We start from the raw sequence: 13,522 nt of genomic DNA, 5'->3' as shown, positions 1-13,522 counted from the left end.
TTCCCGTGCGGGGTTCCCGTGCGGGGCGCGCAGGGAGCGGCGGCGCCGGTCCCGCAGCATCCCCGGAGAGGCGGCGGGCGCTCCTCCCCCCCCGCCTCGCAGCGAGCGCTGCCGACGGGGCTGCGGGGAGCCCGGGGTGCCCCCGGAGGAGGAGGCGGTGTCGGGTTTGCCCCGGCCCGGCCCCGGAGGGGGAAGGCGCAGGTGGGGACGCGCAGGTGGGAACGAGCGGCCGGTCCCGGCGCTGGTCCCGGGCAGGGTTTGTGCGAGGGATGCGAAACGAGTTAATTCTCCTCGGAAGGGCTGCTGGCGGGGAAGGAGCTGACGTGTGGAGCCGCCTCCGGGGGATGAGCCGCCGGCGGGGCCGGGAACGCTCGCACAGCCGGGCCGGGCACACGGCGGGCGCGGCTGCGGCTGCCCCGGCTCCCCGCGGGGTTCCGGCCTCTGTGCGCCCCGCAGCTCCGCACATCGCACGGGCACAGCGGGGCAGCTGTCAGTGACAGCGCTTTGGGTCGTGGCACAGATCCATCGCTGAGGGGAAACCCGAGAGTTGGGGGCTGGTTCGTGGGCGGGTTTTTCTTTTAAGTTAAGAATTCTTTTTTGCTTCTGGCTTAAACCCGAGCGGCTCAGCTCGGCCGGCGCGGTGAGCGCCCGCGTGTTCTGCTTTCCCCGCAGGAGCCCGCCCGCCGCTGGGATGGCAGCGTAGGATCCCTCCCGCAGGATGGGGGCCCCGCGCCGGGAATGGCGGCCCCGCTGGCTGGGGACCCTCCTGGCCGCCTGCCTGGCCGCCCTGCCGGCCACCAGCGCCTGTCCCCGGCCCTGCGCCTGCCACGGCTCCGCCGAGCTCCACTGCACCTTCCGCTACTTCAGCGCCGTGCCCCCGCGCATCCCGCCCGACGTGCGGCGCATCAACCTGGGGTACGTGAGCTGCGGCGTCCGAGCGCTCAGCTGCCCTTCAGCACTTCGCACAGCAGTAATTAACCGTCCCGATTTAGGGCTAAATTTAACCACAGCAATAGGTGAGTCTGTAATGTTCTGCAGTGCTCGGCAGGGGCTGCAGCCACAGCCAGCAGAGCCCGAGACCGCCCACAGAAAGGAGAAATTCTGGGGGTCTAGCACACGTCATTGAGAACTTCAGAAAGATTTGAACTTAACTTTCCTTTATATTACCTGAATATGTTGTGTCTGTAGCATGGAACCTGGAAGAAGGCTGAAATAGATTTCTCTCTGGGGAAGGATAGTCCAGAGCTCAGAAAGCGGTTGGAAAACGAGCACGGGTATTCAAATCTGCAGAGACTTTGCAGTGAGGTAACACCAAGGTCGGGGGGTAGATCCCCCTGTGAGCCGTTCTCTTAAGGGCTGGACTCAGTGATCCTTGTGGGTCCCTTCAGATTCAGCCTGTTCTGTGACTCTCAGAATGCCCCACAGCATTAGGGTCGATGCTTTCGTCTGCTCAGTTCAAGGGAAATTTCACTTGTCTGGCCATGTCAGCCTCCACGGTGGCTCCATTCTCTGTGTGGTTAAAGGAGCAGGGAACAGATCATACCCAGGCTTGTCTGGCCCCTTCATGCAGTTTCCAGCAAGTGTCCTCTCTCTTAAATCAAATTATGAGACCCATCAGCAGTATTTGTCTGATCTGTGTGTCCCTTTTGATGCACATAACCTTTGAACCATCCAGATGTGTCTGCAGAAACACACAAGGCGCTTTTCACTGAAGTGGTAGCACAGTGAGCACAGACAGATGTGTTTCATGGCTGTCCCTCACCCCACCCACTGGGAATTCACCACCAGAACCCTGTCTGGGAAAAGTGACCACCTTTTGTGCTAACCTGAAGGAATGACTCACTCTCCTCTTGGCAAGGGGAGTGCTGCTTACCTTCAGCCGTTCCCAAAGAGTGGTTCTTCTGTTTTGGGTTGGTTGGATTTAAAAGCTGCGAGTTGGGGCTGACTAAACCCATCCCATACAGCTACAACAGCCTGAGAAAACTCAGCCCCACGGACTTTGCTGGCCTGGAGAAGATGGAGCTACTGATGCTGCACAGCAATGAGATCAGTACCATCCCTGAGAAGGTGTTCAGAGATTTACGCTCGCTGCAGGTAAGAGCTAAATGAGCCAGTGTTAATTTGGTTATGATTTAACTCTCAGTGGTACTGGTAGGCAGCCACAGAGCAGCCTTCTGCAGCATTTTGGTTTCCTGTTTCTTACCTTATTCATGTGAAAGTCAACAGCCTTCAGAATCCAGTATCCTGGCGGGAAATGTCTTTCCTTCCCAGGCAGGCACTCAGGTACAGGGTATAGGGCACGGCAAACATCTTGGTTGATATCTCTCAGCTGTACCTTAGTAGGCAAGTGCAGTCAAAACTCTCTTCCTACAGAGGAGAAAGAGTGCAAAGCTCCAGCTACTGCGTCTGAAAAAGGAAACCTGTCATTGTTAATTTGTTAGTCAGTTTGGGGCTTTTTGGGGATTTTTTTTTCCACTGAGATTTCCTCCCCTTCAGTACAATCTTGTCCCTTTCTAGCCTTCATGAAAAAAAGGCCAAATTGTGCAGAAAGTTAACACTGCATATAAACCCTTCAATTATTTGAAGAAACTCCAGGCACCTGGCATTCCAGTTATCTGGTGAAGAACTTCCACTGCACAGAGCAACCTTCAGCAGCATTTATTAGGGGTCCTATAACTTTAACATGGCTTAATATTATGCATTTGTTACTTTGTCATGAACAGGTCTTAAAAATGAGTTACAACAAGGTCAGAGTGCTTCAGCAGGATGTATTTTATGGCCTGAACAGCTTGGTACGGCTGCATATGGACCACAATCAAATTGAATTTGTGAATCCCAATGTTTTCTATGGACTCACTTCCTTGAGGTTGGTCCACCTGGATGGAAATTTACTTCAGCAGCTGCACCCAGACACTTTTGTCACCTTGCGCTACAGCCAAATATTCAGAATATCCTTCCTGAAGCACATCTCTCTGTCTGACAATGCGCTGACTTCACTCCCACAAGAGATGTTTTCCTACATGTCAGAGCTCGAGAGCATTTACCTCCATGGGAACCCCTGGTCCTGCGACTGCAGCCTGCAGGGGTTGGCAGGGTGGGCACAGGAGAGACCAGGTGAGCTGAAGTTTTTGCTTATGCTCTGTAATCCTGTTGTAGCATCTTGCTCTTCCTGATACAGGTAATTGTCCTTTATTCATCTGTTTATTCTCTAGGAAAGATTGGAAGATAGGATTTGTGTAGGTGTGTGCAATCAGGATAAAGAGATTAACACCACTGCATTTCCCAGATTAAATGAATCTAGTGGCCATTCCCAAGTGCAGCTTTCCTCAATGGAGAATTTTCCTTGGCCAGTCCAAAGCTTCTGTGCACTGGGAGAATCCACAGGGAACAAGCTAACTTTTGTGGAATTGGCAAGAGCAAGAGCCACATTGCACTTGCTTCTTTAAAAAGAAATTCAGGAACTCAAGGGACTCCAGGACTTTCTCTGCTGCTGCCATTCACATGTCGCTTCAATCTTCGGTTTTATTTTATTCAAAAGAACCACTTGTTAGTAGCTATATGTCATTTTTAACACTAAAACTTGTAGCACAGAAACTTACTGAGGTTTTCTTCCCTTCAGATGTCATAAAGTGCAGAAAAGAGAGAAGTTCTGGTGTCCAGCAATGCCCGGTCTGTGCTAGTCCCAAAACTCATAATGGGAAAAGTTTAGTGGATCTCCCTTCTGCGTCTTTCACCTGCACTAAGCCAGTCATCGATGACTCCCTGAAATCCAGAAACCTCTCGGTGCCAGACGATGGGGATTTCAGTTTTGTGTCTCCCAAGGACTTGATGGCTCCAATGGGATCTGTGGTTTTGAATATGACTGACCAGGCAGGAAATCGAGGCAACTTGGTTTGCAATGTCCAGAGACCTAAAGCAATGTCTCCCATCTCATTTGACCAAAGTGGCCCCAGCAGAGTGCTCAAAGCCTCGTTCTCAGCATTCCTGGTGTGTGGTATTGATTACGGGCACATCCAGCAGCTGTGGAGCATCCTGGCACTGTACAGCAGCTCTCCTTTGAAACTGGAGCAAACTGCGCGGGCAGCTGAGGAGCCTTCTGTCAGCTACAAATACAGGCAGGTGTACAGTGAGAAAGATGAGCTCTTCACGGGGATGGAGGCAGAGCTGCGAGCCGAGCCGGCGTGGCTGCTGCAGAGGCAGGTGTCCCTGCAGCTGGACAGGACAGCCACCACGCTCAGCACGCTGCACCTCCGCTACGCCGCCCAGGCCCGGGTGCCTCTGCCCAGCCAGGACAAGGAGCAGGGCAGGCCCGGCTGGGCCGTCATTTCCAGGGACAGCAGCACCCAAACGGAGCGCACGGTGCTGCGGGGGGGCACCGTGCAGCTGGGGTGCCAGGCAGCTGGGCAGCCAGCTCCGGCCGTGGAGTGGATACTGGCCGATGGCAGCAGGGTGCGAGCCCCCCACATCAGCGAGGATGGCAGGATCCTGGTCCTCAAGAGCGGGGTGCTGACGCTGAGGACAGCTGACGTGTTCGACTCGGGGCTCTACCACTGCATCAGCACCAACCACAAGGACGCTGACGCGCTCACATTCCGGATTACAGTGCTGGATCCAGACCTGGAACGCAGCGGTGTCAATGGAGCCCAGCTGCCGGCTGCTCTCGGCAGCACGCTGCACCTCCCCTGCACAGCCACGGCTGCCCCAGACCCTGCTGTCACCTGGGTGCTCCCTGAGCACACAGTCCTCCGTCAGTCTGCTGGAAACAAGCACATTTTTGCCAATGGCACCTTGAGAATACAAGGGGTGACGCAGCGAGACCTGGGCTACTTCCGATGCGTGGCAGCCAACCGGTTCGGTGTGGATCTTTTGGTTTTCCAGGTGCTGGAGAGACAGGATGAAACTGCTCTGAAGAAAAAGCATGGAGCTCTGGGAGAGTGGGAAGAAGGCTCTGGCAATGAGCTGCTGCGCTCTGCTGCAGCACAGAGAGATCCCTCCGGCACTGCAGGCGCCCTGGGGGCTCTCGGGGAACCTGCTGCACCAGCAGCCAGCAGCCAGAGCACACGTCAGAGGAACAGCCACGGGAAAATGCCTCACTGGCCCTACGCAGACAGGACAGGCCGGCGCTTCCGGGGACACAGGAGACAGTTTGTTCCCTCAGGCAGGAGAGCTGATCCACAGCGCTGGGCAGCCCTGCTGGAGAAAACAAGGAGGAACTCAACAGTGGCAGACAAACGAGGAGAAGCTGCAACAGAACCACCCATTCAAGCCCGTAAGCTCTCAGAGGTACCCGGGGATGAGGGGGAGACATCTGGTGATCTCGTATCTCCAGAAGAAGAATTCATGATACCAGCAACAGCGAGAGCCCCAGTATCTGCTCTGGGCAGAGCAACAGAGCTCATGATCACTGCAGGGGCCGAGGAGACTGAGAATCCCCCTCCTGCCTGGAGCACCTCCCTCCTGCCCACAGAGCCAATCACTCCCCTGCCCTCACCTCTTCCACACCCTGGGGCATCTGCCAGCAAAATGCCACAAACACTTCCCAAACCTACAGACTCATGGGAAAGATCTGATTTGAGTCAAATATCAGCAAATGGTGTAAAACAACCAACTGTACCAAGTGGGACAGCCACACTCTTCCCTGCTGGGCAAAAGTCAATATATTCAGGGGAAAGTAATAACCAGCACCTAAAGTCTGCATCCATGACACCCACGACAGGCACCAGCAAGGCTGTAACTCCCCAGAACACAGCAGACAAGTTACATATTTTTACTGAGTCTATTGATAATGTCTCCCCCAAAGCAGATCACCAGGTCCCTGTGGTGACAGTGGCACCAAGCTCTGAATTTGGCCCCATTTATTTTCATGATACTCAGAGAGGAAGAGCCCCTAATCCACCTGCCTTGACTTTCACTGCTCGTCGGCAAATTCAGGTTATCCAGGGCGTTCCAACTCATCCAGCCCAGCTCCAGCAGCACCATGGAAGACGAAGGAAAATTTCTGGTCGGAGACGAATTGTTAGACCAGGACGTGTCCCAGGCATGAAAGAGCCCGGGTACAATTTTGGGAGGCCAGGGTCTGCCAGAGGAAGTACAGCTGTGGCTACAGGTGCTCAACTGAATAGGAACTATGCATCAAATGTACCAACCTTAAATAACTCCAGCAGATCCATCATCAATCCATTTAGCCCAGAAACACCCCAGTCCTTCCCCTCCACCATGAAAATGCCATTGGAGCACCCTGTGGGTGCCCATCAAAACACAGCATTCCTCAGGGAAGAGGAAAAGAAACATGGTGCACGGCAAAAAGCTGCTGCCACAGTCATGTCTGTCACTGCAGGGGACACTGCCACCCCTGCAGCCAGTGGATTGGGTGTGATGGGTTTGGAGCCCACAGTTACACTTGTTATTAGTCCTCAAACCGACACCAGAGCCACCAACAGTAAAATACTCAGAGTGGGAGGAAGGAGAGGTCAGAGGAGGAAGAGGCCTCCTAAAACACCTGCCCCACAGTGTGTGGCTGCAGCCCAGAGCACTGCAGCCACGCCTGCAGGGACCCCTGCAGCGAGGACAGTCATCTCTGCAGCAAGCATAGCCACCCCTGCAGTGAGCACTGCAGGCACCCCTGCAGCCCAGAGCACTGCAGGCACCCCTGCAGTGAGCACTGCAGGCACCCCTGCAGCCCAGAGCACTGCAGCCATCCCTGCAGTGAGCACTGCAGCCATCCCCACGGTGACAGCTCCTGCATCACCAGCCGTGCCTCCAAGCCTTGCACCTGCAAACCCTCTCCCTGGGAGCAGCAGCGCAGTCCCCAGGAGCGAAGCAGCAGCACTGGGGGTCCCTGAGAGCCCCTCAGCCCCCCAGCACAGCCCCACGGCAGCCACACAGGCAGCAGCAGCAGCCCCGGGCACCTGGAGGGGCACCCCGTCAGCAATGCCCCTGCCCGGCAGTGTGACTGCTCAGAGCCCCCCCTGGGCACCGCAGACCGCACCCGACTCGCACAGGAACACCCTGCTGGCCACGGCACCAGCCGCCAGTCCTGCCCAGACCCCCACCACGGGTCTCCAAGCCTCACCCTGGCCGGAGGAGCCCCCTGGTGCCGCCAGTGCCCCGCCGGGGCCGGGGCCTGCCCAGCCCAGCAGAGGCGCTGCCAGGGCAGGAGGAGAGCCCCTCCCGGGTCGGGGGCAGGGAGCCGCCCGGGCGCGGCAGGCGGCACAGCCCGCGCTGCCAGCCGGAGCTCCCGCCGCAGCCGCTGCTGCCCGCGCCCAGCGCCCCTCTCCCCTGCCAGCCCCCGCTGCCGCCGGGCCCGCAGCCCCCCCGAGAGCCCCCTCGCCCCCACGGGGGCACGGCCAGCTCCAGCTCCAGCCCGGGCCGCCTCCCGAGGGCACCGAGAGGGGCAACGCGCTGCCAGCACCCCAGATCACACCTCCGTGGGGAGGGGACAAGGACAGCTCTGCCAGTGCCTGGTCTGACAGGCGACACAATCAAGACACCACCACCCTGCCCAGTCCCATCACCTTCGGCTCTGCGAGCAAGAACCATTTCTCAAAGCCCAGAATAGTCGGAGGGAAAGTGGCTGCTTTCACTGTGCTGGCGGATTCCGATGCTTTCATTCCATGTGAAGCTACTGGGAACCCCCCTCCAACAATACAGTGGACCAAGATACCATCAGGTGAGCTTGATAAACCTCTCTAGAATTTACCTTCCATTAGCCCTGTAATTTGGCACCTCTTGTGTGCCAAATTCAAGCATTGCTTCATTTCAGAGTACTGTGAAATATTAGCGAAAGGTAAACTAGGAAACAGTGACAGAGACACACTGGAGCAACTTAGTGCTGATTCTGGAACAGCTCTTTAGTGAAATGATTTAAAAAATCAAATCTATGTTTAATTATAATTCCTTGCTTATTGTGGGAAGGATTCAGTATTTATTCTACTTTACCTGCTATTCCAGGACAGTGAGACAAGCGAAAACAAAAACGTGGTAAAAACCACTCCGACTGAGTCACAGCTGTGCCAGGTTTGGATTGCAAAGCCCCACGAGCTTTATCCAAACTCTGTCTCTACTGGAGATTCAGCTTCATTCTTACTTTAAAGCTTTGTCAGTCTATATGCAGAATTCGCTGATTTCTTTCTGGTTTATCACTGTTGTCTTGGTTATTTGGGCAGAGAAGAGCAGGTCAGGGTATTTGGGACTGAGGAAAACGCAACAAGACGCAGGCAGTGCCGGGCTGTCCCAGGCTGTCCAGGCAGTGCCAGGCTGTCCCAGGTCATCCCAGTCTGTCCCAGGCAGTCCCAGACTTTGGCAGGTTATCCCAGGCAGTCCTGGCTGTCCCAAGCAGTGCCAGGCTTTGCCAGGCTATCCCAGTGTGTCCCAGGCAGTCCCGGCTGTCCCAAGCAGTGCCAGGCTGTCCCGGTGTGTCCCAGGCAGTGCCAGGCAGTGCCAGGCAGTGCCAGGCTATCCCGCTGTGTCCCAGGCAGTGCCCGGCTTTGCCAGGCTATCCCGGCTGTCCCAAGCAGTGCCAGGCTATCCCGGTGTGTCCCAGGCAGTGCCAGGCTATGCCAGGCTATCCCGGTGTGTCCCAGGCAGTGCCAAGCAGTGCCAGGCAGTGCCAGGCTGTCCCGGCGTGTCCCAGGCGGTGACTGTCCGTGCCTTGCTCCGCAGGGCGCGATGCCGCGGGTGCCGGCGCTGCCAGCCGCTGGTCGGTGCTGCCCAACGGGACGCTGGCCGTGGCGCGGGCGGGGCTGCAGGACGCCGGGCAGTACCAGTGCACGGCGGCCAACGCGCTGGGCTCGGCGCGGCTCCTGGCCACGCTGGCCGTGCAGGCGCTGCCGCCGCGCATCGCCGCCGGCCGCCCGCTGACCGCGCACGCCGGGGCCGCCGCGGCGCTGCCGTGCCGGGCCCGGGGCAGCCCCCGCCCCGCATCTCCTGGCTGCTGCCCGACGGCACCGAGCTGGGGCCCGGCTCGGCGGGCCGCGGCAGGGCGAGGGTGCAGCCGGACGGCACGCTGCTGCTCCGGGCCGTCACCGTGTACGACAGGGGCACCTACACCTGCCGGGCCCGCAACGCCGCGGGCTCCGACGCCCTGCCCCTCCGGCTGCAGGTGGTGGCGGCGCCCCCCGCCATCCTGGAGGAGAGGAGACAGAGCGTGGCGGGGGCGGCGGGGCAGAGCCTGAGCCTGCCCTGCACGGCGCAGGGACAGCCCGAGCCCGGCGTGCACTGGGTGCTGCCTGGCGGCGCGGTGCTGCGGCCGCTGCAGGCGCTGCACGCCAGGCTGGTCCTGCTCGCCAACGGCACCCTGCGCCTGGGCAGCATCAACCCCTCCGACAGCGGCACCTACGAGTGCATCGCCACCAGCTCCACGGGCTCGGACAGGAGGGTGGTCAGCCTCACGGTGGAGCACAGAGACACACCTCCGAAAATTGCCATCGCCTCCCCGGAACTGACGCGGCTGAACTTTGGGGAGAGGTTGCTTCTGAACTGTACAGCAAATGGGGAGCCCAAGCCCAGGATAATCTGGAGGTTGCCCTCCAAGGCTCTTGTGGACCAGTGGCACAGGTATGACCCTTTTTTCCTCCTCCTCTTTGGAGCTCCAAACACTGTCTGCTCTGGTGCTCATGTAAGAGCCTATTACAGCACTAATACACTGTGAACTAAACCAAACTTTAAGTATTTAACAGTTGTGAAACATCTTTTCTAACAGCGTCTATATCTAATAACAGACCTATTAACAGATCACATCAATTGCCATAGGTGAGTGAAGTCTCAAAACAGGTACAAGTCATATTTGAATTAAGGTAACCACTGTCACCATGCACTGGCTGACTGCTGTCAGTTTAGAGACGGGAAGTTATTTGTGACAGACTTGTGAAGCAGGGCTCAGGAGGGAGGGGTTTCTCTCATCTCTGCCATCTCTGCCTTTGGGGGTGTCCCCCCACCCCCTCCCACGTAACACTCACCTCCACCTTAGGAGAGACAGCCCCAGCTCAGGGTGTTCCCAGCAGAGCCAGCGCCGCTCACATCCACACAACACCAAAACATCAGGGTAGGACACGCTGGGTGGGCAGGAGGCACGGGCACAGCGCCTGTGGAAAGGTTCTGTGTTGTACCCTGCTGCTAACACGTTCAGTCCCTTCCAGTGCTCAGTGTTCACCCCCAGCACTTGCTTCCATAATTCTTTTCCTCTCTCTCCCACAACAGAATGGGAAGTCGGATCCATGTCTTCCCCAACGGATCCTTGGCTATTGAGGCAGTTACAGAAAAGGATGCAGGTGATTACCTGTGCGTTGCAAGAAACAGAATCGGGGAAGATCTGATCCTGATGAAAGTCAGCATCACAATGAAACCAGCCAAGATTGAGCACAAACAGCAGTTCAAGAAGCTGGTGCCGTACGGGAAGGATTTCAGAGTGGACTGCAAGGCCTCGGGGTCGCCCACCCCAGCGATATCCTGGGGCCTGCCAGATGGGACGGTGGTGAACAACACAATGCTGGCGGACGACAGCGGACACAGGGCTCACAGGTACATCCTCTTCCACAATGGCACTCTGCACCTCAACAAAGCTGGAGTGGCAGAAGGAGGAGACTACACGTGCTACGCCCAAAACACCCTGGGGAGGGACGAGATGAAGATCCACGTCACGGTCGTTGTGGCAGCCCCTCAAATCAAGCACAATCACAAGACACACGTCACAGTGACAGCTGGAGACACAGCCCTGCTGGACTGTGAGGCTGCTGGAGAGCCCAGGGCACAGATATTCTGGCTGCTGCCCTCCAGTGAGATGATCTCCTCGTCCACAGACAGGCACTCCCTGCATGCCAACGGCTCGCTGTCCATCGGCCGGGCTGGCCTGCTGGATGCTGGGGAGTACCTGTGCGTGGCTCGGAACCCTGGTGGGGACGACAGCAAGCTCTACAAGCTGGGTGTGGCTGCTAAACCCCCCACCATCAATGGTTTACACAGGAACAAAACGATCATGAAGGTGACAGCAGTGAGGCACTCCAAGAAGCACATCGACTGCCGGGCAGAAGGGACACCTCCTGCCCAGATTATGTGGATCATGCCTGATAACATTTTCCTAACAGCCCCATATTATGGGAGCAGGATCGTGGTGCACAAGAATGGGACACTTGAGATCCGGAACATCAGGCCCTCAGACACGGGGGACTTTATCTGTGTGGCACGTAACGATGGGGGAGAGACTGTGCTGGTGGTGCAGCTGGAAGTCACGGAAATGCTACGGAGACCAATGTTCAAAAACCCTTTCAACGAGAAAATAATAGCAAAACCTGGGAAAACTATCACACTGAACTGTTCTGTGGATGGAAACCCCCCCCCGGATATAAGCTGGATGCTGCCCAATGGCACGTGGTTTTCCAGCAGCATCAGGACCCCCCAGTTTGTCACAGGAAGCAACGGCACCCTGACCATCCCCAGCCCCGAGAGCCAGCACGCCGGGCGGTACCGCTGCGCCGCGCGGAACCAGGTCGGCTACATCGAGAAGCTGCTGGTGCTGGAGGTGGCCCAGAAGCCCAGGATCCTGAGCCAGCCTGCAGGGCTGGTGCGGGGGCTCAGCGGGGAGCCCCTGTCCCTGCACTGCCTGGCCGAGGGCAGCCCCAGGCCCCGTGTGGCGTGGACGCTGCCCGGGGGCCGCGTGCTGGAGCAGCCGCAGCTCAGCGGGAGGCTCCTGCTGCTGGACAACGGCACCCTGGTCATCGCGGCAGCCTCGCCCCACGACACAGGCAGCTACCTGTGCAGGGCCCACAACGACGCTGGGGACTCCTCCCTCACCATCCCTGTGGTGGTCACAGCCTACGCCCCACGGATCATGGGCAGACCCCCCCCGGCCATCCACACCATGCCAGGGGCAGCAGTTCAGCTCCACTGCGTCGTGCTGGGCATCCCAAAGCCAGAAATCACCTGGGAGTTACCTGACCACTCCGTACTCTCCACAGCTCACCAGGGCCGGGGCTCTGGGGGTGAGCTGCTCCACCCCACGGGGACTCTGCTCCTGCAGAACCCCCGACCCTCCAGTTCTGGCACGTACAGGTGCACAGCGAGGAACCCCCTGGGCACCGACACTGCAGCCACCTACGTCCACGTCATCTGAGCCAGAAACACAGCAGGAATGGTGGGGAACACAGGCTGCAGCCAGGCTGGGCTCAGCCCTGCAACGGCTTCAATCAAAGGCAGCCGCAAGCACCTGAGTGCCTGGGCACATCACAGCATTCAGTTTGCAGTCACTGGGCAAAAGGAGAGAGGAAAGGGAAAATTAGCTCTAGCATCATTTGCTAGCATTGGTTCTCTCCTCCATGTTTAAAAAAAAAAAAAAGAACAGAGGAACAAACCTCACAGTCTGATCCACAGCAGGAACAAATCCAAGTGCCAACAGGACAAACCCCACAGTGCCACACAGGAACAACCCACAGTGCCTGGCCGCAGGAACAAACCCCACATGCCCAAGCAGGCAGGAACAAACCCCACAGTGCCTGATCCACAGCAGGAACAAACTCACAGTGCAAAAACAAACCCCAGGGGACCAGGCAGGAACAAATCCCACAGTGCCCAAGCCACAGCAGGAACAAACCCCACAGTGCCACAGCCACAGCAGGAACAAACCCCACAGTGCCACAGCAGGAACAAACCCCACAGTGCCACAGCAGGAACAAACCCCACAGTGCCACAGCAGGAACAAACCCCACAGTGCCACAGCAGGAACAAACCCCACAGTCACAGCCAAGAGGAACAAACCCCACAGTGCCACAGCAGGAACAAACCCCACAGTGCCACAGCAGGAACAAACCCCACAGTGCCTGAGCCACAGCAGGAACAAACCCCACAGTGCCCAAGCCATGGCAGGAACAAACCCCACAGTGCCTGATCCACAGCAGGAACAAACCTCACAGTGCCACAGCAGGAACAAACCCCAAGGTGCCTGATCCAGAGCAGGAACAAACCCCACAGTGCCTGAGCCACGGCAGGAACAAACCCCACAGTGCCACAGCCACAACAGGAACAAACCCCACAGTGCCACAGCCACAGCAGGAACAAACCCCACAGTGCCACAGCCACAGCAGGAACAAACCCCACAGTGCCTGATCCACAGCAGGAACAAACCTCACAATGCCACAGCAGGAACAAACCCCACAGTGCCTGATCCAGAGCAGGAGCAAACCCCACAGTGCCTGAGCCACAGCAGGAACAAACCCCAAGGTGCCTGATCCAGAGCAGGAACAAACCCCACAGTGCCTGAGCCACAGCAGGAACAAACCCCACAGTGCCTGATCCAGAGCAGGAGCAAACCCCACAGTGCCCAAGCCACGGCAGGAACAAACCGCACAGTGCCACAGCCACAGCAGGAACAAACCCCACAGTGCCCAAGCCACGGCAGGAACAAACCCCACAGTACCTGAGCCACAGGTGCCTGGCTGCACCACCCTGGCACAGGGGCCAGCAGGCGAGGAGGGCAGCGAGGGCAGGAGGGTGTCCTGCACAGCCAGGACACAGGCAGCACCTGAGAACTCTC

At 57.7% G+C, this 13,522-nt stretch overlaps 1 protein-coding gene across 1 annotated transcript; it reads left to right on the top strand.

Moving 5' to 3' along the window:
- The first annotated feature begins 209 nt into the window (after positions 1 to 209).
- IGSF10 (immunoglobulin superfamily member 10) lies at positions 210 to 12,273 on the top strand. Its single transcript, XM_030954703.1, is given in 7 exon segments — positions 210 to 915; positions 1,965 to 2,094; positions 2,724 to 3,114; positions 3,620 to 7,669; positions 8,662 to 8,898; positions 8,901 to 9,555; positions 10,198 to 12,273. Coding segments are annotated over 7 exon segments (7,569 nt in total). The 5' UTR covers positions 210 to 718; the 3' UTR covers positions 12,107 to 12,273.
- The last annotated feature ends 1,249 nt before the right edge of the window (positions 12,274 to 13,522 follow it).

Source organism: Camarhynchus parvulus, chromosome 9 (genome assembly GCF_901933205.1).
Source record: "Camarhynchus parvulus chromosome 9, STF_HiC, whole genome shotgun sequence".
Classification (NCBI taxonomy): Eukaryota; Metazoa; Chordata; class Aves; order Passeriformes; family Thraupidae; genus Camarhynchus; species Camarhynchus parvulus.
This window is presented reverse-complemented; position numbering and strand designations above follow the sequence as displayed.